This window comes from Necator americanus, chromosome III, assembly GCF_031761385.1.
Source record: "Necator americanus strain Aroian chromosome III, whole genome shotgun sequence".
NCBI lineage: Eukaryota > Metazoa > Nematoda > Chromadorea > Rhabditida > Ancylostomatidae > Necator > Necator americanus.
This window is the reverse complement of record NC_087373.1, coordinates 71644-96104: the sequence shown is the minus strand read 5'-3', so window position 1 is coordinate 96104 and position 24461 is coordinate 71644. Positions and strand designations below refer to the sequence as shown.

The window sequence follows — 24461 nt, the reverse complement described above, 5'->3', positions numbered from 1 at the left end:
CATCCTCTTTGAGCATCCCATTTAGCGAATACTGCGTCCTATCCACATCAGGTCACGAGGCGCTTTGCGCGACGGAATGGGTTCAGAAGACGCATGGTAATGAACTTGAATGAGATAATTTCAATTTAAATGAAGTGTGTCATAGTGAAATAAACGTAGTGGTCATTTCTCTCATTTCGATACTTATAAGTGCTTCTAATAGTCTACGTTTTTGATTTCCTAAATTAAAAAAACACTTTCCCGAAGAATGTGAAATACCAGATGGAGGATTCGTGGCCTAGCCACAGCATTTCACAACTTCTTGAAAAATTAGCAACGTTAAAGACTTGGTTATCAAGAGACGATTGTTCGAAGGCCGTGAAAAACTTGAAACTTCTCAGAAAGAAGTCGAATCAGGTTTTCATCACTGTTACATTATTTCCTTCTACAACCAAAAAAAAAAGACGGAAAAAATTACGCGTGATATTTGGAGAATCCTTCACAACGGTTTACCGCCTCATAGTAGCGTGGAGGTGACTCTGGGTGTTGAACTGCGATGCACAGCGGAGGTTCGTCCTCCGGCAGGGTCTCCCAAGCTGAGAAACAGTTCAACACATCCGACTTCTCGGAATCGGTAGCCTAGCTAAGAGTAAACCACTGCTAAGATTCACCACCGTCTTGGAAAAATGTCGCAAAGTGGCTCCCTGATCCATATAGGTTGGGCGACGACCTGTGGTGAAAACTAACCTCGCCGTGGCAGAGCTGCTTAGTTTGGTGAAGTCTTTCTACCACTCCAGCATATTCGCTGTCTCAGTACCCTGCACACTGGGCCCTGTCGTCTCAGACGTCGGACAATATGGCGAGCGGTGAGAGGTTGCTCAAATCTCAGGTTGCTCAGGACGTCTTTGATTCTGGACCAAGGCGACACACGCACGACTCGCCATGGAGACGGTCTCAAACTGTGTACTTGCAACGCGAGAACAGTGTTCACAGACGCTGATATGCATGCCTTTTTCGGAGCTGCAGAGCGTATCAAATTTCACGTGATTGCTCTGCAGGAGTCCAAGTGCAGAAGGAGCGACAGGTGAATGACGGTATACTCGGTATACTCGTCTTTCGTGGAGAGAAGGTTCCGTCGCGAAATGTAGGCGGTGCTGGTTTTGTTGTGTACCCATCTGTCGTACATCTTGTCGATTCTCACGAAATCCTGTCACCTCGTCTGACCACTCTTCGTCTTCGCCCTCTGCGCTAAAAACCCATCAGTATCATCAACTGCAACTCACCTACATCAGCAGCTGATGATTCTGAACTGGACACGTTTAACGAGGAGCTGGAGGAAGTAATCCGCGAGAAGTCCTTCTACAAATTCGTTGTCGGAGACTTCAACGCAAAACTAGGAAGGGCCACAGGAGAGAAATACAGATTTGGAAGATTTGGACTAGCGGACTGGAATGAAAATGACAATCGTCTCGCCGGACTGTTGTCCGCCGCTCGCCTCTTTCATGGGAACTCTCTTTTCATGAAAAAGATCATTGTCGGCGGACATGGGAATCGCCCAATGGTGCGACTCGCGCGGAGATCGACCACATACTCACCAACCGGGGGTGGTGTCTACTTGACGTCTCAGTATTACCATCCTTTTGTAGTGGTTCTGATCACCGTCTTCTTCGTGCGAAAATACGACTTAGCCACACGATGGAAAAGTACATCTGCTATCGGCAACGAAGGAGAAAAGAAGTCGTCTACGACGATTGCGTACTCGAGGACTCCTTGTCCCAAGGTGACTGGCACGTCGAGGACTACGAGATGCTGCTCAGAGGATTACGAGCTTGTACTGAGCTTGCCTCGAAGCTGCGCACGACAAACATGGATCGAATTTCGAAGACCCCCAAGAGATTGTTGGAAAGAAGAAGGGCTTTGAGGCTTGATCCGAATGCATCGCACATTGAGCGGTTAGTAGCAAACGCTAGCTGCAAAAAAGCGTTGCAGGAGGATCTTTCGAAATACAAGCAGAAGATTCTGGAAACAGCACAAAGAAGAACGAGTTTTAAGAAGTGCCGCAGGGATCTTCGCGAATATAATATTCCGCTAGCAGCCTTGCTGAGCGACCCGCACGTCCTCGTCGTGAGATTGAAATCATTACGGAGAGGTTCTACTCGAACCTTTTCCGTTCATCAACCCCTATATCAAGCCTGATCATCTCCACTGGTGGAGCTCCACCACGGATACTTCGGAAGTACGAGTCGCTATCAAGAGCATAAAATCTGGCACAGCCTAGAAACGAATGCAATACTGTCAACGCTGGGTGTGGATCCAGGTGTGAACGCTTCGTATGTGAGGACATTAGTCAATTGCTACGATCGATGCACCACGAAGATACAGTTTTTCCACCGCTCCCTCACTATACCCATTGGAAAGGGGGTACGACAAGGCGATACTATATCGCCGAAGCTGTTCAATGTTGAAGGAAGATTTCTCTCGAACTTTCGCTTCACGGACGACATCGTTCTCTTTTCGAGTAGTACCAATGAAGCAAAAACAATGCTCCACGAATTGAACAAAGCAGGGAAGAGAATAGGGCTGGAAATAAACAGAAGGAAGACACAGTTCATGAAGAACGCCTACTGCGAAGACAGAGGAGTACAACTTGAAGGCTCCCAAATCGTGGAAACTTCGTCATATGCATACCTCGGACGTTCTATGAACATGGACAACGACTTGGAGGAAGAACTGAATAGAAGAATGAGAGCAGCATGGGCAGCATTTGCAGCCATCATGGAAGCTACGGACCAACTGACGGACCAAGATCTTAGAAGCTACTTACTACCCTTGAGAGATGTCTTCTGAAGTTTAACCGGCGCACACAATACCTAGCCCCGACTTAAGAGGAATGTCCCGTCTTCGCAACCCAGCGGAATATGTAACGAAAGCAAAACATAGATGTACCGATCACATCATGATGAAGATGGACTAAAAGAATGCTAGAGCGGATCCGAAGAGATGCTAAACTCCCCCAAGGAGACCGCCAACGAGATGGGGTGACGTGTTCGCTACACCGATGGACCAGCTGAGAGCTCAACTGGATATGGTTCAAGGACCTCTTCTACGTCACTCATGAAGCTTGAGAACATCTTGGATGACAATGGCGAGGGAACGAAACGAGTGGAAGAGGTGTTGGGGCCCGCAGTGTGCTGCTGCAATGTTTAGATGCTTAGATGGCCCGTTCAGTGAAGACGGGCCATCTAAGCATCTAAGCATTTGGAAAACGAGCACTTCAATCAGCTGTTTCTGTTGCATTGATCTACTTTTGTTAAAAGTTTCAAGAAAATATTTTGTCGCACGTAGCTTCACCTTTGCCCTCTTCTGCAGTTTTGCGGATCACTTGAGTGCCTGCAAGAACTTCTTGTTTATTTAAAGACCCACACAAGTGATTCGTGTTGGAACAATAGCAGAAGGAAAGAAATTTTTGGCTGACTTTCTATTCCACGCCGACTGTTTTTTGACTGGTTATTTCTACAGTTAGCAACATAACGGAACAGCGGAGTATTTGAGTTATTTTGTCGAGCACACACCAGTCTGGTATAAATTCCCCGGGCGCCTACTGTGACTGCTATTACTATGGCTGTAGGTGGTGTGCTGCATGAAAACCAAACAAAAAGAAAATTGGAGGTGCGAAGGACTAACACAATCGTAGGTTAAAATCGGCGGCATTGCACCGTTCTAACATTGAAACAAACTGGTATCTTCTTTGCGCCCAGTTCCAGCTACCACCTACGCCAAACCACACCCCGACAGAGGTTTGTGCTGCAGGGTCACTGCGAGGCGAGTAAGAAGCGGGCGCAAGTCAGTTCATGTGAGCTGCGTGTGCATTACTTGACAGAGCAGAACGATGAGTATCACCGCGGACCACCAATCGGCTCGGGCAATTATCAAAAAGCTAGGAGCTCTTTGCTCGTGTAACGGATCCGGGGAAACCCGCATCTACACTATTGAAGACACTAGCATGTAAAACAGCCGCGCCAGCGTGGGTGCCTCGTTTAAATGTGTAGCGCAGTAACCGTCAGAGGATCGCGCTATGTTTGCACGTCGAAATCCTCACATGTGACGCGCGAGCGAAGACCCTCCGCACGAGAGACCCCTCGTACCCTACCTCCTTTGGCTGCTCCCAGTACTACAGCGCGGTGCTTCTGACGCACAGCAGCACATTTTTCGTGGTCATTGTAGGTATTCACCAGAACCAGTCAGCTGATAGCACCACCCGAGCGTGTTGGTGCGATCTTTCCACACCGCCTGCGATTCGTGACTTTTACTTTTAGACGACGACGACACACATATACACGGCACATAGAATCGATGTTGAATTTCTCCTTTTCCTGTTTTTAGTTATTTCAATAGTAAATGCAACTCGGCTCACCCAGTATGTGCACACATAGATCCCACAAAAATCAAGTGCTCCATTCATTCAAAACCGCGTTGTAAGTTCTATTTCTCTAATTTGAAAGAGAAGTAGTTACTTTACCTTCGAAGAGTACCAAGTAAACATCCGAAACGTTAAGGAGGAATCTTGCAATGTCCAATAATCTGTTTGGCTGCCAGGTCTTCTTACTGGCCCAAAATCCTCATTGTGAGAACGAAAAACTAATTTTGAAAGCATGGATAAAGTGAGGATTATTTTTTCATTTGAGTAAGTATGACTCTGCTTTCCTTTTTGGGGGTACTATATGCTATACGAACGAGTCGATCAATGGTCATAAAAAATGGTAGATGACAGAGTTCAGTGTTTTCTGAATGAAAAAAAGACTATGTACCCCTCCGTCCTATCTGTTCTACCGAACGATGACTCAGAAAAGAATCAGCCGAGACAAGCCGCTACTGGCATCCCCACACACCATACCACAATAATTCCAATGTGTACATATGTTGCTGTTTGCCTTACAGCATCGACTCACGTGCACAGTAGCGCGTCACACATATGCAGCATATTATTGGCTTGATAAGGTTTAAAAGCATCACCCCACGAATTTGGGGTGGTGCGAGTTTCAGGTGGGTTATGTCTATACAGAGTCGTAGATTATTGAGAGAAGGGTGATTCCGTCCATTTCTTCTTAATTGCCGTAGAAAACGGCCCGAAAGATACGGCTTCGAGCGTTCCGGCTCACTACTTTCCACAAGGAGTTCGATTGGAAGGCGCCAGCCTTGTGCATGCGCGCATCTTCCGGGTCGTTTTTTACGGCAATTAAGAAGAAATGGACTGAATCACACCCTTCTCCACGATCTGTTATCCCGTGTACAAATACCCCACCGGAAATCCGCACCACCTCAGATTCGTGGTATGCTGCCTTTAAGTGAATGGGGGTTTTTTGGGACTGCATCGTAGTTCTTAGGAGCAACAACATTCCAACTTGTGTTTTACTCCATCTCACAAGTAATAGCTAAATCGTTTTCTGAATCTTTAAGAATTTCTCTATAGACTGCCTGCCTTTTCTTGATAAACATTTTGCTCCATGTGATCCACTTTTCCACGAAGTAGCTGTTGTTAACGTTGAAACTCCCGCATTTCCGAAACCAATTGACTAAGGACGACGAAGAACTGCCAACTCAACTTCTTCCTCATCTTCTTCCTCCTCTTCCACCTTCTCCACCACCGCAGTGAGTCAAATCGCAACCAGACGCTTACACACGCAGAGTGTGAGCTCACAAACACAAACAGGCCATGAACGCGGTATTTACCATACGAGGTGGTTTTGGCCGGGCGCATTCCTTTCCTGTTTTTCAATCGTTATCACTCAGTGCATTGAAGTGCATTCTTTTGCATCTGCGGGGCAGGGTTGTTGTACTTGAGGCGATGAGACAGTGGTCGATAATCGTGCGAGCGATATTGACGGCATGTAGTAGTGTACTTGTGCTGCGCTGGGTATGATTGTGCCCTCTATATGTATACCTCCGCACCAAACATAATATTTGACACTACATCCACATTCTAAATGAAGAGCATCTAGTTAGTCGTTGCTTGAAAAAGAAGTGTTCAAACACTTCCAAGTGTACTTTGAAACGATGACACATACACTTTATCTTCAGTAGTGGTGGCTGTGTCGAATCGATTTACACACTTCAACTGTTTAAAGAATTCGGAATTCCCAAAAACAGTGGTGCACATAGGCGATTATAATTGAGTTTACAGCACTTTTCTGTGTTAGATGAGCAAATCGGTCAGCGTAAGTGTCGAAAACGGTTGATAAAGGATTATGTGAGAATAATACATTCCTCCACCTCATCAAGTGAATACCAGATTCATCTCCGTCACGAGTTCAGCTAAGATTAACTACTGTAAAGCAATGAGCTCAGATCCTATCAACATCCGTAATTAGAATGGACCTTAGTGCAACTCGAGAGACAGAAAAATGCTTGGGACAGAAAAAATAGCTCTACGGATTTGCAAGAAGTACGTGATGTTTTTTTTCTCCTCTCTCCACATCAATAATATAGTCTTGGTTAAAACACACAAGGACTACTCGTTCGGCCATAAGTTCCGTTTCTTTGTTCCCTTCATTACAGTTAAACTCACCTCTGAACGCTATAACTAGGTCATCAGAAGTTTTTTTTTTCTTGTCGGATTCGACCTGAGTAATTTGCTAAAGCTCCAAGTTGTCTTCAATCGCACTGTTCTGTTAAAGGAGGACGCTGACAAGAACTGATTCGATTGCTCCGTTCTGTTACTACTTTTCTCTCTTTTCGTCTTGTTATTCGTTCTCTGCTCTTCGCTAGGTGTTTATGTGCATTTTCACGTGGGTATATATCCGTTATAAATAAAAGATAACTGCGAAAGTTCGGCTAATTCTTCACAAAAGCGCGTGGGATGTTGCTGGATGCGTTGGCAAAAGATGCCATGCATCTCGGAAATCATGTGCGTTGCTCAAGCGCTCCAGAGGTCCAGCTGGCTGACTGGCTGGGCCGCTGTCGGTGGTGGGCGCACGTATACGTGTACAGCAGGAGATGAGATGCGCGACGGTTCATGACGGTTCATGAAGGATCCGGACGCAATATTCTGGATCCAGCTTAGCATGACGGTGACATTGAACATGGAAAGCTTATGGCACGATCACGCGTCCCTCTAGCATTGTTGCGGCGAATGTGTTAATCGACTAGCGTTCCGGTTTTCAGCGCACATGTTTTTGCACTTATTTGAAGTTTGCAAATTCCAGTCAACCCAATGTAATGCACGTGAAATCGTGGCCCATGCGGAATTAGCATTCAACGAGTATAAATAGAAGAGATAATACATAATTCAGCGAGTATATTCGTATCGATTACTAATAACTCCCAATAAATGTGCTTATTGTTCAATAACAATCTTTGAGGTCGTGCCTAAACTGGGTCGAAACTGGAGAAGAGCTATATGTACGAGCGGGAAGAATGAAACGACAATTATTAAAGGACGCAAGCAATTTCAAAAGGGAAGATATACATGATGAATATGTACAACAAACAAACAGAAACTTTCGGCACAGGGAGCAGTTTCAGAAAGAGTTGAGGGTCGGGACTTTGGGATACAAAGATGAGAGACAGACGCATTCTGTGAGCAAGAAAATATACGAAACCGGGGTTGATAAGGCGCAATTTCCCAGAACAAAAGCGAAAATCGTGCAAGCTCATTGAAGGACACATACATGGACTGTGCTGACGTCTAGTACGTTGCAAGTGGACACTCATCTATCATGGGAGGTGACGGTGTCGTCCTTCCGTAGCCAGAAGAGCCCCATGAATGAGCAGACGTCACACCCCCTTGTATAGGTATCTGGCGCCAGGTACCTATAGAAGCGGGTGCGACGGGTCCACCGGCGCCAGATACCTATAGAAGTGGGTGTGACGGGTCCACCGGCGCCAGATACCTATAGAAGGAAGTGTGACGGGTCCACTGGTGCAGATTCCTATAGAAGCGGGTGCGACGGGTCCACCAGCGCCAGATACCTATAGAAGTGGGTGTGACGGGTCCACCGGCGCCAGATACCTATAGAAGGAAGTGTGACGGGTCCACTGGTGCAGATTCCTATAGAAGCGGGTGCGACGGGTCCACTGGCGCCAGATACCTATAGAAGGGTGTGTGACGGGTCCACCGGCGCCAGATTGGTCAACAGTTGGAGCCGTAGAGATGTTAACTATGTAGTTTATGTAGTTGTGTTAAAGGATAAAGGATAAAGTTTCTGGCGTTAATCAATCCGCTTGGGATGCGCCCCCACGTTCACTTCAATTCAGAATCGTTTGAGGTTTACGAACGTGTATCTGTCCTATACAATGACTTGTGGTGGCTAGCCGATGGGTCATGTCAGTTTTTTTTTATCCTCCCAGACAAGTCTGGTACCAATTTATCGACCCCGGAGGGATGAAAGGCTTGGTGAGCACCAGGGCGGATTCGAACCTCCGATCGATCGTGCAGGAAGCGGAACCTCTAACCGCTACAATACACCCGCCCTTGTAGTTGTGTATATTGTGTTATTGCCATTGTGTGTAATTACCATGTGTTGAGAGGTTCTTATTCATCAGCTCAATGTACGTAGCAATGTTTGGCACAGTTGCCCGATGTTGGTTTAGTTTTGGGTAAGTACTCGGTAAAATAAACCATCTTCACAACTCAAACAAGAACACGACAAGTGGCGACCAGGGATCCAGAAGCGAGAAGTCCAAGCAGAAGCCCGATCAGGGACCCAGAAGCGAGAAGTCCAAGCAGCAGCCCGATCAGGGATCCAGAAGCGAGAAGTCCAAGCAGAAGCCCGATCAGGGATCCAGAAGCGAGAAGTCCAAGCAGAAGCGATCCAGAAGAAAGAAGTCCAAGCAGCAGCCCGATCAGGGATCCAGAAGCGAGAAGTCCAAGCAGAAGCCCGATCAGGGATCCAGAAGCGAGAAGTCCAAGCAGAAGCCCGATCAGGGACCCAGAAGCGAGAAATCCGCGCAGAAGCCCGATCAGGGATCCAGAAGCGAGAAGTCCATCTTCACAACTCAAACAAGAACACGACAAGTGGCGACCAGGGATCCAGAAGCGAGAAGTCCAAGCAGAAGCCCGAAAACATCATTCTTTGATAACTGTTGGGGGGAAACAGCAGGAAAACTCATATTTCGAGTAATGCTTTTAAATTATGCCTATAATATATTGGTAAGGAGTATTTGAAGCTGAAGTTTGAATACTCTCAAAATACAGAACTGACGCGTTTGGAGAGGAAACTATGAAATCTTTCGCCTTTATTTATAGTGAAAAAGAAAGAAGAAAACGTTATTAAAAAACAGAATTCTGATTTTAGTCACTGCTATTAATTTTTATTAATCTGGATTAATTAACGAGTGAAGGCGAGCGAAGGGAACACCACAAAAAAGTCTGAAGTCCGGCTTTAGCCGAACATTCAGACTGATACATAACAATCCAAGACATGCAACAAAAAGAATCCAGTAAATGTCAGAATTCAAACCAGTTCACTGTTTTTAAGAAGAATAACGGACCAGAATGTACCACAAGTTCTGAACAGCGAGAAAAAAGCGAATCAGTGAGTTTCATTACGAGAAGTAGATACCAGCGCTAGTAGTAGCAAAGTACATAGTAGAAAAAATGTATCAGTATTGCGTGCACAGATAGCCAGCCACCACCTTGACTACTACACTACCACTGAACGAAGTGCTGTTAATAACATCCTCGAGTTATAACGCGCATAACATTGGAAAATTAGGATCATAGGTGCGATAAAGAGAAGCCAGACCCTCCTCAGGTGAAGAAGGTTTAGCTCATGGGATGCAGCTCAAGTGAAGGGCGTCCTTTCGCCAACCTTCTAAAAGTGAAGGGGGTAATTTCGCCAACCGTTTAGAAGTGAAAGGGGTCAGAGCACCGGCTCCGACTATTGCATCTATGATTGGGATTAAAAAGAAATGAAAAAAAATTATAATAGACCATGCCAAAACAAGCCAACAAGACCTAACATGTTAGAAAGTTAACAAGAAATCTGGATGAACAAAAATCAGAGATATACGACCCTTATTTCCTATTTTATGTCATGGTTTTGGGATAAATGTACGTGGGAGGGACGGGCACATACTGCACCCTTATTTCAAAGCAAATAACTAAGTCAGTCATCAAGGGGCCTAAGCATTAGTCATAGAGGAAATGCAAGCTAAGGTTACTAAGCGGAAAAAGAAAGATACAACTTCCAGAAATAAGGGCGCAGTTTAGTACTCCCCCCCCCCCCCAAAAAAAAAAAAAAAAAACACACACACACACTTTCCCCATGTGCATAACTTGTGGTAGCTTCATAGTTCTCGGATGGAAAAGAAAAACCAAGAGAAAATCTAAAAACCTGCACAGAGCTAACTACTAGCATCAACAACGGACTTTTATCCGGGTTATTTCGGTTCAGCACCTTCAACAAAGCGATCTGATAAACTGCAACTAATGCTACTACTAAAACTTTTTCTCCATTTAATGAGTTGAAACATGCCGTAGGCTGAGGTTCCCACGAGAAACTTTAGGCGAATACTACATCCTACTATCTTGATATATATCTCGATATATCTATAGGAGAACTTTTTATGCAAATTCTTCTAGGACGACAATGATAACCTTTCTTGGGAGCGTGCTTAACTAAGATTACCATATTTAAGTCACAAGATAGTCTACATCGCCTTGTTTGAGTTTACGATTATTTAAAGATCGGCCTGATGGTAGGGATTTCATTTCATCAGCATAAGATATTCACTCTTTGGCGCCTCTAGCGAATTCTGAAACGTCGGAGCATTAGCTGCATGAAAATACTTCAACACATTAATTCGCCAATATTGACGCAACTACTGCAATTATGCACTTCTTAACATTCAGTGAGTACATCAAAAAGATTTTCTTTCATGACTTATGCTCAAGTGTTAAGAGAATAGAAAACATCAGTTTCTTAAACGACGCAAGTTCTTACACCTATGGGATTGATGAAATGAAACCGTATAAAATAAATCATTGATGAAAAATACTTGTTAAAAAAACTACTAATATTATGTACATATCCGTGAATTATTATATCAATATGCTTTAATTCATTAAAATTATGGGCGAAAAATGCTCCCTCCACGTGCAAAATGCCATGGACTGATGCGTGAGATTCTACGGATTCCAATTCCTTAACCCGTGGGATATATTTCGCGGTTTCAATTTGATATTTGCAAATCTAATCTTATCTACAACTGGTAGGCCACTGAACTTGGAGCGCCTTACACACACATTAAGTTGTTAAAACTTTAAAACAAGTTATAGTTTCGTTGAAAGCTTTAAAGCGACAGCCGCGACTATCTGCGACCACAATGTCGGGGAACTGATTAAAAAAGCTTGTGATGGGGAGCTTTTCAAAAAGTCCCAGAACAACATCCCCTAAGTGAAGAACCGTAAAGAAGACAGGCGCACTTCTATCTACAACCTATCAAGGCATACAAACATGCAAGTTAGCTGATTAAACAAGCTGACAACATAGTACAGAGCACTAAAATATAGTTGGGTCAAAACGACATGAAGCACGGACCGTTCCGCAAGCGGCCGCGCTCGGAAGCGGTGCGGTGGAAACAGCGGTTGGAATCGAGAAGGGACCATGGCGAACTGCAGAGGTGCGTGGCGATAGCGTGGGCCCTTACACGATCCCAACCGCTACGCTCCACCGCTCCGCTTTGAGCGTAACCGCTTGCGCAAATGTCCGTGTTTCATGTCGTTTTGACCCTACTATACACTACGGTGGCAGATTTTGTGTCCGCGGCCAGGGTCGCGTTAGGCCACATTGCAACAGAGTAGCCTCGGCGCAGGCTTTTACTACTTACAATTCGCAATTGTGAAGACATGTAAAGCGTTGTCCTTGCTTCATTTTCTGTCATTTCTTCGATGTCGTTCTTTCCAACAGTCTTGCATAATTTTTGGTACGCTGTTGCTCCTTTTCTAACTTATTGCTACGTTGTTTATGTTAAGGAGATGTGTTTCTTCTACAAACTGTTGCCTATATTTAAAAGCATCAAAAAGGAAAGTGTTTCGTGGAACTCACAGAGATGCTGAAATTAAACACGTACAATCAGGAAGCCTGTTTTCGGCTCGTCAATAAGAACGTTACTGTGCTTCAACACAAGTTCCTCTGGAAAGGTCTTCATTTGAACTGCGAGAAACAGTCGCTGATGTTCACTTGGAACACCAATCAGAAGGTAATCGATGCGAAGCGATGTGCACACTCAGAAAGCTGCACGGGATTAAAGTGTGAGCATGTAAGCACAACTGACGAAATTCCCGAGTTAGCAAAAGGAAACAAGTATCCAGGAATAACACGTTGCATAGAAAGTTCCGGGGGAACTGGCTGCGGTTGTTTCTATCTGAGTAGTGGTTGCCTTTTCTACTGCATCTATCACGTTCCAGCGGAGGAAGACATCTACGAAATCTTCGGATGTCAGGCATGGAAGGAGACAGTCGAACTGGATATCCAATCAGAGCTTATTAATGGCAAAAAGACAGTATCAACAATCTTCCTACAACCAACCGTGTCAAAACGCCACGATCATATGAGAATCACGCTCAGTTCTCTTGCAGTTCCTCCCATGCCGGCACTTCATACATCGTTCATCTCCAACGGCAAGGATGTTGCCTTGTGGAATAAGGGAACTTCTTTACCACTGCAGTGCTCCTCACTCATGACGGCTCAATACCTTGAATACGAAGTCTCGCACACTTGCAACTGTCAGCTAGCGGAAAATCGGATCCGATGTAACTGTGCAGATTTCAATATCACCTCGGTGTTTTACGACGAAATCGAGAACCGACTGCCTGTTCGCCGACCATGGATCTCGTTCGAAGCAGTTCGCGACGCTGAGGTAATCGCAAAAATCCCTACGCTGGTCGCCGCCGAGTTCCTGGTGACATTCGAAGGGGATGTCACTGCGGCAATCGAGGAGGTAACAGATTCAACTTGCACGATTTCCAGCACAATAGCTCAAGGATGCTACCACTGCACCCAAAGAGCAGTTTCGAATGTGACTTGTACAAGCAGCGAGACCGGCCATTCGCTGTGACGACAAACATTTCACGGTTCCATGTTCTCCCAAAGGACCCATGTCACAAATCAGGTTCACTCACACGCAAGCCCGACTGAAGCTGAAATGCACGGTTTCGTGTGGCATCAGAGGAACAATCTTCGAGATCACTCGAATCCTGCAGTGGGTCCGCACGATCCACGAGACAGTGAAGAGAATCATCGACGGAGAAAGTACTGTCCACGACGAAATTGTGTTTCCGGATATAGCCCACATTGCTGAAACAATCTTCTCAGGATATAAAACACTCGTCATCGCCGCACTATCCTTTGCTGCTGCGATCGCCACTGGCTACGCATTCTTCTGGACATGCGGGATTCAAGTATTTGTGGCCATCTGTCGCATCTTTCTCCTTGCTTTACGCGCTGTAACCTTCACTGTACTGAAGACACTACGACTGATCGTCATCGCCCTTTACCGACGTGTCTTCTCTCGATCAACTGCCTCCAAGAACGGACACGTGAAGCAATTATGAGTTAGTTCCTTCACGCTTATTGACTCTCATCGATGCTCCAAGATTGTAACAACTACACACTCTCCTCTCCCGCTTTTTTCGGCTCATCATCTTACTAGGATGTACTCCTCACAACCTATGGTCCTGGATGACGGCAAACGATGACCACCTAGCAATGTAAGACGACTTCACAACACCACAAGCGAAGGCCACGGCAATAGCATCGAACAGCACAAAACCGTACAACCGCGAAGGCTGAGGCTTCAAGGATCAAGACGACCAAGGAACTCGATGACCGAATCTTCGTCGACGTTTATACGACACACGCGACATTTATATACAGTGAGTGGGCGAGCCGAGCTTCATGGAATGCTATGTTGTGGTTCGCTAGGTAAGATCAGCCATAAGATGACGCTTCTCAAAGTTACAGGATTACACAAAGGACAAAGTACAAGACAATACAATACAATTTACAATGACAAGAGATAATACAACAATATAATAACATAGTACAATAACAACGATAAGAAATAGATTAGAAATAGAGAGTCGTCTCTATAACCCCACGAATCTGAGGTGGTGCAGATTTCAGGTGGAGTATTCTTATGAGGGATGATAGATTATGGGGAGGAGGGTGATTCCGTCAATTTCTTCCTAATTGTCGTAAAAAACGGCCCGGAAGATGCGGCGCCGCACAAGGCTGGCGCGCTCCAGTCGAACTCCCTGTAGAAGATAATGCGCCAGAACGCCTGAAGGCGTATCTTCCAGACCATTTTTTACGGCAATTAGGAAGAAATGGACGGAATCACCCTCCACTCCATAATTTACTATTCCTTATAAGAATACTCCACCTGAAATCCGTACCACCTCAGATTCGTGGGCTGAAGCCTTTAAGCGGTTTTTTTTTTGTAAGCTTCTGCTGTTTTCTTTTTCTGGCTTTATATTTTTATCTTCTCTCCTTTCTTCAGAGTCGTTCCTTACATCAGCCCTTACATTTACATATCATCCGACGTGAAGAGCGACTTTGAAGAAACGACGGAAACTGAAAACCACACATGAAGAGAAAACAACAAGAGTTCATAGAAGAAACATATCGTCTCCATATAAGCAACTTAGCAATAAACTTAAATAAACAGCAGCAATGAATCAGAGATAAAGATAGACTAAGGAACGATGCTGAAGGAACGAAAAAAGATAAATATCTAATACCATTAAAAAAAAACAGCAGAAGCTTACAAAAAAAAATCTCTTTAATGTAGGCAACGTAGAAATAAACTTGAATAAATAGCAGTAATGTATCGAAAGTAAATCTACATTTACGTAGAGAACGACTCTGAAGAGACGACAAAAGATGAAATGCATACGTGAAGAGAAAAGAACGGGCGTTTGTAGAAGAAATACATCTCTTTATTATAAACAACGTAGCAATAAGTTTGAAAAGGATTAGCAGCGTAACAAAAGTGATGCAAGACTGTTGAAAAGAACGACATCGAAGAAATGACAGAAAATGAAGCAAGGACAACGCTTTACATGTCTTCACAATTGCGAATTGTAAGTAGTAAAAGCCTGCGCCGAGGCTACTCTGTTCCGATGTGGCCTAGACGGCCGCGGAAGCAAAATCTGCCGCCGTAGTGTATTTTAGTCGCTTGTCAACATAATCATGCGATAGCTTCCTACGAAGGAAGCAAATTTCCTAACGAATTCCACGCGAGGAGCGCAAAAAAAAAAAAAAAAACAAATACACTTAAAACACTGCCTTCGGTCAACCTTTTCTCGGATAATCTCGTCTTATCGTACATCTGGGTCAGATTGACTTTAGGAAGATTTATTGCTAAAACTGATACAATACACTAATTGCGGAGGCGCCGAGTGAAATATCGCCCGTCGAAATATATGCTCTGATACTTTACGCAACAACTTGAAGAAATCATCGTTACCTGGACAAACCTGGCACCATGTGAATGAATTTATCGAAAGTTAATTATGAAGAATCTAGGGATGCAAGATGTTCGGCCAAAAACTTCTATGTGCGATTAGCAGATGTTCGCAAAAAAAGGTAAAACACATTTAATTCATGCTGTCAAAAAAACTAACAAGTACTGAAAAACAAAGATAATGTCAACGAAAAACAGCATAGAAAACCCAAGAAAATCATGCATCAGTACCTGCTGTAGCACCACTGCGAAAAGTAGAATCACCGTAAAATTAAATAGTACTGTGAAGCTATGGTCTCTATCACCTGTAAAAAAAATCGCGAGAGCAAAAATTCTGGTGAGACTCATAACGAAATGACCTTTCACAAATGATTCCAATACTAGCAAACACTGTCGGCAATTGCGCAAAATAGAGGGAATGTTTTGCATAGCCTCTGTCTAAATCTACTTAGACGGCTGCGCGGGCAGTCGCGCGAGTAGGTTTGGAGCGCGCTGGGTCGTGACGAGTTCTACCGTGCTTCCGGCTTTTTAGTGAACCTGGAGCTCCGCCCAGTCAAGGACATCTGTACGAATTCGTTTTGATTTGAATGAAAAGAATTTAGAAGTTGAATAGGGAGGCATGACCACCTCTGTTGTTTACTGTTACCTAGCACAGTTTCATTAAGTTGTTGTTTCTAGGAGTATTTCTTCCACTGTGAGCAAAAACAGCATATGTGTACTCGATAGCCACTAACGTTCATCTAAGTTAGTTTATAGTTTGCACACTGCATTGTAGGTTTGTTTTGGAAATATGTGGAGAGCTAACAGTTTTGGTTAGAACATGACGTTATGACATATGCTAGCATGGGATTGAGTTTGGCAGGGACCTAGGTGACTCTTCCTTCCGCAACTTTCAGCCTATCCCTTTTGCTACATCTAAAAGTTGTTTGTTCGAAGCTATGTCTTCAATCTTGTTCTCAGATATATTTTTTCTTAGGTTTCTTTTTCGTCTATCTTTTTAAAAATATGTGGGCTTGAATTGTGCAAGCGTCTGCAAGATGCTTGCTCAGTGGTTATCTATGATATGCTTTTGTGGACAAACATGTCTCTGGCGGTCTATAGTGATTTGTGGATGAACCATCTAAAACAAGTCGAGTTAAAAAGATGGTGGACGTTGGCAGAAATATAAAGCAACACTTGTTTAGAGTGGTTATCAAATAGTATCTGAAAAAGATGAATAAATGAATTGGTATTACCACTTCAACGTTAAACAACAGTCAAGTCGTACGCTCTGTGAAGGTTCACAGAAATTAATCATAAGAATTTAGATACATGAGAACAGGCAGCAGAGGTGAAGGCTCTCAGAGATTCTCGAGCTTTTCCCTGGTTCTTAGCACCGATATCCTTTTTTTCAACGTTTCCCGTGAGCAATCATAACATAACATGAGCAAATATTGGTAACTTCTATGCTCTTATGCTAGCATACTAGCTTTAGAAGCATTCTTTTTTATATTAATTGATTTGTAAATGTGGAGATCTGCTCTGTTGTCGAACTCACAAGTACTAGAAGGAAGATTCCTTCAGTTGTTTGGACAGAAGTTAGAAGCCTTTTCCCTTCAAGTCGAGTTCACGACGAATCCTCGCAATCACAGGATCTCATGCGTGTGATGGAGCCGCAGATACATAAGAGCTAGCAGCGAGCCAGCACGTCGCGACTGCCCGCGCAGCCTTTTAAGCAGATTTAGATGGGCCCCCACGCTCGTGAAGGCAGAAGTGGCAGCGGACTAGTGCACCGCGACCGCCCACGCAGCCATTTAAAGGCGTCACCCCATGAATCTGGAGCGGTACGGATTTCCCTTGGAGTATTCGCACACGGGATCGTTGATTATTGAGAGGAGGGTGATTCCGTCCGTTTCTTCCTAATTGAAAACGGCCCAGAAGATACGGCTTTCGGTTCCGGCGCACTATTTTTCACAAGGAGTTCGATTGGAGCGCGCCAGCCTCGTGCACGCACGCCTTTTTCCCGGGCCGTTTTTTACGGCAATTAGGAAGAAATGGACGGAATCACACCCCACTCCATAATCTACTATCCCATGTACAAATAATCCACCTGAAATCCGCACCACCTCAGATTCGTGGTATGCTGCCTTTAATTGAATGGGGTTTTTTTGGGACTGCATAGTAGTTCCTAGGAGTAACAATATTCCAACTTGTAATTTACTTCCTCTTACAAGTAATAACTAGACTGTTTTCTGGATCTTTCAAAATTCCTCTATAGTCTGCCTGCCTTTTCTTGATAAACCCCATATGATCCACTTTTGCCCCATTATGATCCACTTTTCCACGAAGTAGCTAATGTTAGCGTTGAAACTCCCGCATTTCCGAAACCAATTTTCTAAGGATGACGAAGAACTCCTAACTCCTTCTTCATCTTCTTCCTCCTCTTCCACCTTCTCCACCACCGCAGTGAGTCAAATCGCAACCAGACGTTTACACACGCAGAGTGTGAGCTCACAAACACAAAAAGGTCATGAACGCGGCATTTATCATACGAGGTGGTTTTGGCCGGGCTCATTCCTTTCCTTTTTTCAATCGTTATCACTCAGTGCATTGAAACGCATTCTTTTGCATCTGCAGGGCTGCGTCGTTGTACTTGAGGCGATGTGACAGTGACCAATAATCGTGCGTTTGAGAAACACATGTGCGCACGCACAAAAAAGAGCATTCAAAGCGAGCGATATTGACGGCATGTAGTAGTGTACTTGTGCTGTGCTGGGTATGATTGTGCCCTCTATATCTATACATCCGCACCAAACATAATATTTGACACTACATCTACATTCTAAATGAAGAGCATCTAGTTAGTGGTTGCTTGTAAAAGAAGTGTTCAAACACTTCCAAGTGTACTTTGATATGTTGACACATACACTTTGTCTTCAGTGGCTTTGGCTCTGTCGAATCGATTTACACACTTCAACTGTTTAAAGAATTCGGAATTCCCAAAAACAGTGGTGCACATAGACGATTATAATTGAGTTTACTGCACTTTTCTGTGGTAGATGAGCAAATCGGTCAACGTAGGTGTCGAGAACGGTTGATGAACGATTATGTGAGAACAATACATTCCCCCACCTCATCAAGTGAATACCAGATTCATCTCCGTCACGAGTTCAACTAAGATTAACTACTGTAAAGCAATGAGCTCAGATTCTATCAACATCCGTAATTAGATTGGTCCTTAGGAGACGAAAGTGCAACTCAAGAGACGGAAAAAAATGCTTGGAACAGAAAAAATAGCTCTACGGATTTGCAAGAAGTGATGTTTTTTCTTCTCCACGTCAATCATATAGTCTTGGTTAAAACACTAACACGCAAGGACTACTCGTTCGGCTATAAAGTCCGTTTCTTTGTTCCCTTCATTACAGCTAAAGTCACCTCTGAACGCTATAACTAGGTCATCAGAGATTTTTTTTCTCGTCGGATTCGACCTGAGTAATTTGCTGCTCTTTTCCAGGTTGTCTCCAATCGCATTGCTCTGTTGAAGGAGGACGCTGACAAGAGCTGATTCGATTGGTCCGTTCTGTTACTACTTTTCTCTCTTTTCATCTTGTTATTCGTTCTTTGCTCTTCACTAGGTGTTTATGTGCGTTTTCACGTGGGTGCAGATCCATTATGAATAAAAGATTACGGCGAAAGTCCGGCTAATTCGCGCTCAAGAGATCCAGCTGACTGACTGGCTGGGCCGCTGTCGGTGGTGGGCGCACGTATATGTCTACAGCAGGAGATGAGATGCGCGACGGTTCATGACAACTGAAGGATCCGGACGCAATATTCTGGATCCAACTTAGCATGACGGTGACATTGAACATGGAAAGCTTATGACACGATCACGCGTCCCTTTAGCATTGTTGCGGCGAACGTGTTAATCGACTAGAGTTTCGGTTTTCAGCGCACATGTTTTTGCACTTATGTGAAGTTTGCAAATTCCAGTCAACCCAATGTAATATACGTTGGCCCATGCGGAATTGGTATTCAACGAGTATAAATAGAAGAGAGAATACATAATTCAGCGAGTATACACGTATCGATTACTAATAACCCCCAACAAATATCTTCATTGTTCAATAACAATCTTTGAGGTCGTACTTAAACCGAGTCGAAACTGGAGAAGAGCTATATGTACGAGCGGGAAGAATGAAACGACAATTATTAAAGGACGCAAGCAACTTCAAAAGAGAAGATATACGTGATGAATATGTACAACAAACAAACAGAGACTTTCGGCACAGGGAGCAGTTTCAGAAAGAGTTGAGGGTCGGGACTTTGGGATACAAAGATCAGAGACAGACGCATTCTGTGAGCAAGAAAATAAACGAAACCGGGGTTGACAAGGCGCAATTTCCCAGAACAGAAGCGAAAATCGCGCAAGCTCATTGCAGGACACATACATGGACTATGCAGACGTCTAGTACGTTGCAAGTGAACACTCATCTACCATGGGAGGTGACGAGGTCGTCCTTCCGTAGCCAGAAGAGCCCCATCAAGGGGCAGACGCGGTGCGCATCGAACGAGCGTGTCCTGGTCCAGTTGTCACGGAAGTCGACTGACGCGGTTGAAAGGGATTGCTTCGACTTGGCGAACCAATCGACCCGCCGGTAAGAAACCTGGGGTTTGTGGTAAACGGCGGAACCTGAAATTACTAGAATTAACGGTATTATTATGTGAGGAATATCTGCTTTATTTTATACTGAATTAGAAGATTGATTCAGGTGAACCAGTTACAGACAATTCCATATGGAGAGTAACCCCAATCTCATAGAAATTGTTCACCAAAAATTTTAGGAAACACCAACCTCTGGATGTGGAACTCGCTCCAGTGTGGCTCGTCCAAATACTGCCGCTGAGTTTGTAGACAACGTGATTGCAATGGTATTGTTATTAGTTGAAGGACCGTTCACTCCGTGTGGAACCTGCATCCATGGGTGCTGCAGAAGTTCCTCTAACTTTGGTCGGTTGCTGCTCTTATGTGATAGACATTTTCTAATCAAATCTTTGCATTCTGTAATTATAGCAATAACCAAATGTACACTGCGCTCAACCGAAACTATCTTATGAAATTCAAAAACCCAAGCTATCCGAATACCATACCTTCGGAAAGTTGATTACGCCATTGCAGACGTCCGGTACAAATCTCCGAAACGTTACGGAACGGAATGTCACCACACACCATATCAAAGAGAAGTATCCCGAGGGACCAAACCGCGGCTTCAAGGCCGTCGTACCGCGACTCTTCAGTCCACTCTGGTGGACTGTACAAAAGAGTGCCTGCAACGGCAACAAACGACTTACTTAAGAGGTCCACGGTTTTGCAAAATGACAATGATTTGTACGTGTTTCTCGAAGTGGACAGCTAGCCCGCTTGCAAATTCACGTGAAAGCAGGAGTTATGGCAGAGAGATGATGATGTGAGAAAAATTGCTCTGGCGCGACTATGCAGCTATCATTGCGAAGTAACCAAAGAACCTGGCACGACCTGTTCCAAAAAATATACTCCACTTATTTGCAGCTCGATGTTGAGGCATGCTGAGTCCAGCCGTCACAGAAGTGGTGAAGGACAGCAGCTTTTGCACTTTACTTGCAAAGCGAAAGATAAAAATAGGATTTTGGACAGGCGCACGAGTGCAAGATGGTTGCGGAGAAACCGGTCTGGTAGTGCCGGAGAAATGTCCGCCGTCTTCACTGCGCAATGATCGTCCTTAACGTGCACGATCTGAGCATAAGCACGTACACTTGCACAAAGCGCTGTCAGGTTATTAGGCGCACTACTTGGCCTATACATAACTCTGCACAAGCGCCAAGCACGTAACCTCCACCATTAAATAATCTAGCCCTCCTGCTCCTTCCCCATCAGGCTACGGCTCTACTAGTGCACGGGAAATCTTACACTACCAACAGGCTGGTTTTCGGTGTCGGATTACTGGGAATTGGGGACCTTAATAATCGTTAAAGAGCGGCAGCAATAGTAGCTGCTCATTCGAACCCAAGTGTTCTTACTCTACGTCTGTATCGAGAATGTCGAGCGCAAAAGGAATGTGACCAAAATTGCGAGCGCGAATGTGTTATCCACTAAGCCAACTCTAGCGTAAATCATGTCGATTTAACCAAGAATAGTGCTACATTTTTGCTGTCTTATCCTCTATAAATCACAAAACTCAGAGCATCCTCCTTGCTTGTCAATAAACCAGTCTGAACGTCCGGCTAAAGCCGGACTTCAGACTTTCTGTGGTGTCGCTTCGCTTCCCTTCACTGATCAATAAAAGTCAATATTAGTGCCCCTTTCTGTGAAATTAGACTTGTGTATCTCTAACAATCTTTCCTCATCTTTTTTTTATTATAAAAAGGACAAAAGATTTCATAGTTTTCTTTCTAACCGCGTCAGTTCTACATTTGGAGAATATTCAAACTTCAGCTTCAAACACTTCATCGATACCAATATAATGTAGACACAATTTGAAAGTATTACTCGAAATTTGGGTTTTTCTCCTGTTTCCCTCCAAGAGTTGCTCAATGAATGATGCTTTAGCACAAAATGACGTGAAAGAATTTACCCTACTGATAAAGATAACGTTCTACGTCAGATCATGTAAACTGTTCGCTACTATTTAAGCAGCCGTTTGCATGCCTCTGTTTCCACTTTCTGAGGAAGGCATGCTACAAACTTAAGTCGAAAGGAGAAGGAAATAGACACGCAGAGGAATCATGAAGGTGAAAAGCAACGCGACCAGTGCCCACATCTATGGAACATCCCATCTGCCTTTTACGACATGCACAGGAAGTTATTGTGCACCATTTCGATATCGCGGAACCCGTCGCACCCCATACTATAACCATCTGCCGTCGGCGCGCCAATCCGACGCCAGTGGACCCCTCGCACCTCCTTCTATAGGTATCTGGCGCCAGCGCACCAATCCGACGCCGTGGCACCCGCCGCAACCCATTTTGCAGCTTAGTAGCGCGTGTTTCTGTCCAATTTTTGTTCAATTTTCCAATTTCAGCTATTCATTTCCACTAATCAAGTGGCGAAACACTGGGGCTGCCGCTTCTATCTGGCCTATTAGCAACCGCTACTGCCGAGTTGCGCTGATTTCAGCAGCGACCAGAGACTTGTGAATCCCCAGAATGGTCGCTGCAGCAGCAGACAAGTGCGGGGTCACCCGGCTGGTGGCGTGCCTTGGCTTGAGCGGTAACTGGGTTGAGGTGAACGGTCTCTCGGTTTCTCGACGGTTCTAACCGGACAACGGAGGGGTTCTTTGTGTGAAACGCACAAAATCTTTCAGATGTCTTAACAAAAATCAGATGATGGCAGCAGCATTAGATGACAATATGAAGCCGTCCGAGCTCGCAAAGCTTTGCAGAGAGGCGATAAAGGAAGACCTAAAAGAGAGAAGAGCAGAAGTGCTGGCTGAAGCTGCAGAGGCGGGAAAAAGCACCCGCTATGCCCGTCAAGACTTCGCCAGTCGCAAGACAAGGATGACTGCTCTCCGAAACCTGAAGGGAACAACCATTGCATCGAGAAGGTGGATGGAGAAAATCATCTACGACTTCTACTCTGATCTCTGGCAAGGTTCTTTACACGTTATCTGTCGGAATGCAAGGTTCCTAAACAGTGGAAGACCAGCAAGACCGTGTTGTTGTATAAAAAGGGAGATCCACATGACATCAGTAACTATCGCCCAATCTGCTTACTGTCCGTCATCTACAAGCTCTTTAGAAGAGTGATCCTTAATAGGATTGAAAAGTCTTGGATGAAGCGCATCCATGCGAGCGAGCAGGGTTTCGAAAAGGATTCAGCACGATTGACCACATTCACACTGTTTCAAAACTCACCGAGGTATCACGAGAGTACAAGATGCCGCTCTGTCTCACCTTCATCGACTTGAAGAAGGTCTTCGACTTAGTTGAGACGGAAGCGGTCGTGGAAGCCTTGGACAACCAAGGCGTCCCTACTCAGTACATAAAGGTACTTCGAGAGTTGTACAGTAACTTCACGACGGGAATTTCGCCATTCTACAAGAACATCATCATTGACATGAAGAGGGGGGTCCGACAGGGTGATACAATCTCACCCAAAATATTCACAGCCACACTCGAGAACGCAATGCGAAAGTTGGAATGGGACGACATGGGAGTGAAGGTTGATGGACGGCAGCTACACCATTTGCGCTTTGCTGATGACATCGTACTGATAACACCTAGCATCAGCCAAGCGGAACGAATGCTGACCGAATTCGACAAAACATGTGGATGCATCGGTCCTCAGCTGAATCTACAAAAGGCGAGTTCATGCGGAACGGATGAGTCTTGGATCACCCCATTCACGCTCAACGGAACGAACATATCCGAATGCACCAGCTACGTTTATCTGGGTCGGGAACTGAACATGATGAACGAACTGACCCCCGAACTGGGCAGGAGGAGACCAGCGGCTTGGGGAGCGTATAAGAGCATCGAACATCCGGCTCCGTGCTCACCTCTTCAACACCATCGTACTTCCTGCTTTGACCTATTCTTCGGAAACCTGGGCATTTCGCAAGCAGGAAGAAAACGCAGTGAGCGTCATTGAACGCGCAATTGAGAGAGCGATGCCAGGAGTATCCCATTTCACGCAAGTGAGGGACGGGATTCGAAGTTCTCTCCTACGTCAGCGATCGAAGATTAAAGACACCGCCGCGTTTGCCAAGAAAAGTAAAATAAGGTAGGCCGGAGACGTGATGCGCTTTAACGACAACCGTTGGACCAGAGCCGTGAGCGACTGGGTTCCCCGCGATATTAAGCGCACTAGCAAAAAACAAGCAAAAGCTTCAGGGATATGCGAGGCGGCGCATTTGGTGACATGACACGAAGCAAACACTCGCCGCCAGTCCAATTAGCGTACCCTCATAGAAAACGCCTCACTTGGCGACATGCCTGTTTTCCACCTTGATGCTAAAGGAAGCGAGGAGGGGTATGCTTCCGGAAATGTTGACATGAATATT

The 24461-nt window shown here is 44.8% G+C and overlaps 10 protein-coding genes across 12 annotated transcripts; 7 read left to right on the top strand and 3 right to left on the bottom strand.

Annotated features, from left to right (window-relative positions):
* Positions 1-535: 535 nt before the first annotated feature.
* Positions 536-1900, top strand: RB195_008109 (uncharacterized protein; the record flags this gene model as incomplete). The annotated part of the gene is made up of 4 exons (XM_064194470.1): positions 536-613; positions 697-845; positions 878-1063; positions 1243-1900. 4 exons carry the CDS (start codon positions 536-538, stop codon positions 1898-1900), a joined length of 1071 nt encoding a protein of 356 aa, XP_064045615.1.
* RB195_008108 (uncharacterized protein) lies at positions 858-2756 on the bottom strand (the record flags this gene model as incomplete). Its single annotated transcript, XM_064194469.1, has 4 exons — positions 858-1227; positions 2142-2253; positions 2387-2559; positions 2668-2756. The coding sequence occupies 4 exons, from the start codon at positions 2754-2756 to the stop codon at positions 858-860; spliced, it is 744 nt and encodes a 247-aa protein (XP_064045614.1).
* On the top strand, positions 2521-2826 carry RB195_008107 (uncharacterized protein; the record flags this gene model as incomplete). The annotated part of the gene is made up of 1 exon (XM_064194468.1): positions 2521-2826. One exon carries the CDS (start codon positions 2521-2523, stop codon positions 2824-2826), a length of 306 nt encoding a protein of 101 aa, XP_064045613.1.
* Positions 2827-8524: 5698 nt separating this feature from the next.
* On the top strand, positions 8525-9098 carry RB195_008106 (uncharacterized protein; the record flags this gene model as incomplete). Of its 2 annotated transcripts, none has more annotated exons than XM_064194466.1 (2): positions 8525-8574; positions 8639-9098. In XM_064194466.1, 2 exons carry the CDS (start codon positions 8525-8527, stop codon positions 9096-9098), a joined length of 510 nt encoding a protein of 169 aa, XP_064045611.1. The 2 variants fall into 2 exon arrangements, with proteins under 2 accessions (XP_064045611.1, XP_064045612.1); XM_064194467.1 differs by having other exon boundaries at positions 8525-8558; positions 8639-9054.
* Positions 9099-12030: 2932 nt separating this feature from the next.
* RB195_008105 (uncharacterized protein) lies at positions 12031-13038 on the top strand (the record flags this gene model as incomplete). The annotated part of the gene is made up of 1 exon (XM_064194465.1): positions 12031-13038. One exon carries the CDS (start codon positions 12031-12033, stop codon positions 13036-13038), a length of 1008 nt encoding a protein of 335 aa, XP_064045610.1.
* A 40-nt stretch (positions 13039-13078) lies between these two features.
* RB195_008104 (uncharacterized protein) lies at positions 13079-13534 on the top strand (the record flags this gene model as incomplete). Its single annotated transcript, XM_064194464.1, has 1 exon — positions 13079-13534. The coding sequence occupies one exon, from the start codon at positions 13079-13081 to the stop codon at positions 13532-13534; it is 456 nt and encodes a 151-aa protein (XP_064045609.1).
* A 108-nt stretch (positions 13535-13642) lies between these two features.
* RB195_008103 (uncharacterized protein) lies at positions 13643-15876 on the bottom strand (the record flags this gene model as incomplete). Its single annotated transcript, XM_064194463.1, has 3 exons — positions 13643-13774; positions 15679-15752; positions 15807-15876. The coding sequence occupies 3 exons, from the start codon at positions 15874-15876 to the stop codon at positions 13643-13645; spliced, it is 276 nt and encodes a 91-aa protein (XP_064045608.1).
* A 4090-nt stretch (positions 15877-19966) lies between these two features.
* On the bottom strand, positions 19967-22236 carry RB195_008102 (uncharacterized protein; the record flags this gene model as incomplete). 2 transcript variants are annotated; one of them, XM_064194461.1, is made up of 4 exons in its annotated part: positions 19967-20116; positions 20280-20485; positions 20575-20751; positions 22146-22236. In XM_064194461.1, the coding sequence occupies 4 exons, from the start codon at positions 22234-22236 to the stop codon at positions 19967-19969; spliced, it is 624 nt and encodes a 207-aa protein (XP_064045606.1). The 2 variants fall into 2 exon arrangements, with proteins under 2 accessions (XP_064045606.1, XP_064045607.1); XM_064194462.1 differs by lacking the exon at positions 22146-22236 and adding an exon at positions 21129-21265 and having other exon boundaries at positions 20575-20735.
* A 546-nt stretch (positions 22237-22782) lies between these two features.
* RB195_008101 (uncharacterized protein) lies at positions 22783-23205 on the top strand (the record flags this gene model as incomplete). The annotated part of the gene is made up of 1 exon (XM_064194460.1): positions 22783-23205. The coding sequence occupies one exon, from the start codon at positions 22783-22785 to the stop codon at positions 23203-23205; it is 423 nt and encodes a 140-aa protein (XP_064045605.1).
* Positions 23206-23335: 130 nt separating this feature from the next.
* On the top strand, positions 23336-24049 carry RB195_008100 (uncharacterized protein; the record flags this gene model as incomplete). The annotated part of the gene is made up of 1 exon (XM_064194459.1): positions 23336-24049. The coding sequence occupies one exon, from the start codon at positions 23336-23338 to the stop codon at positions 24047-24049; it is 714 nt and encodes a 237-aa protein (XP_064045604.1).
* Positions 24050-24461: the final 412 nt, after the last annotated feature.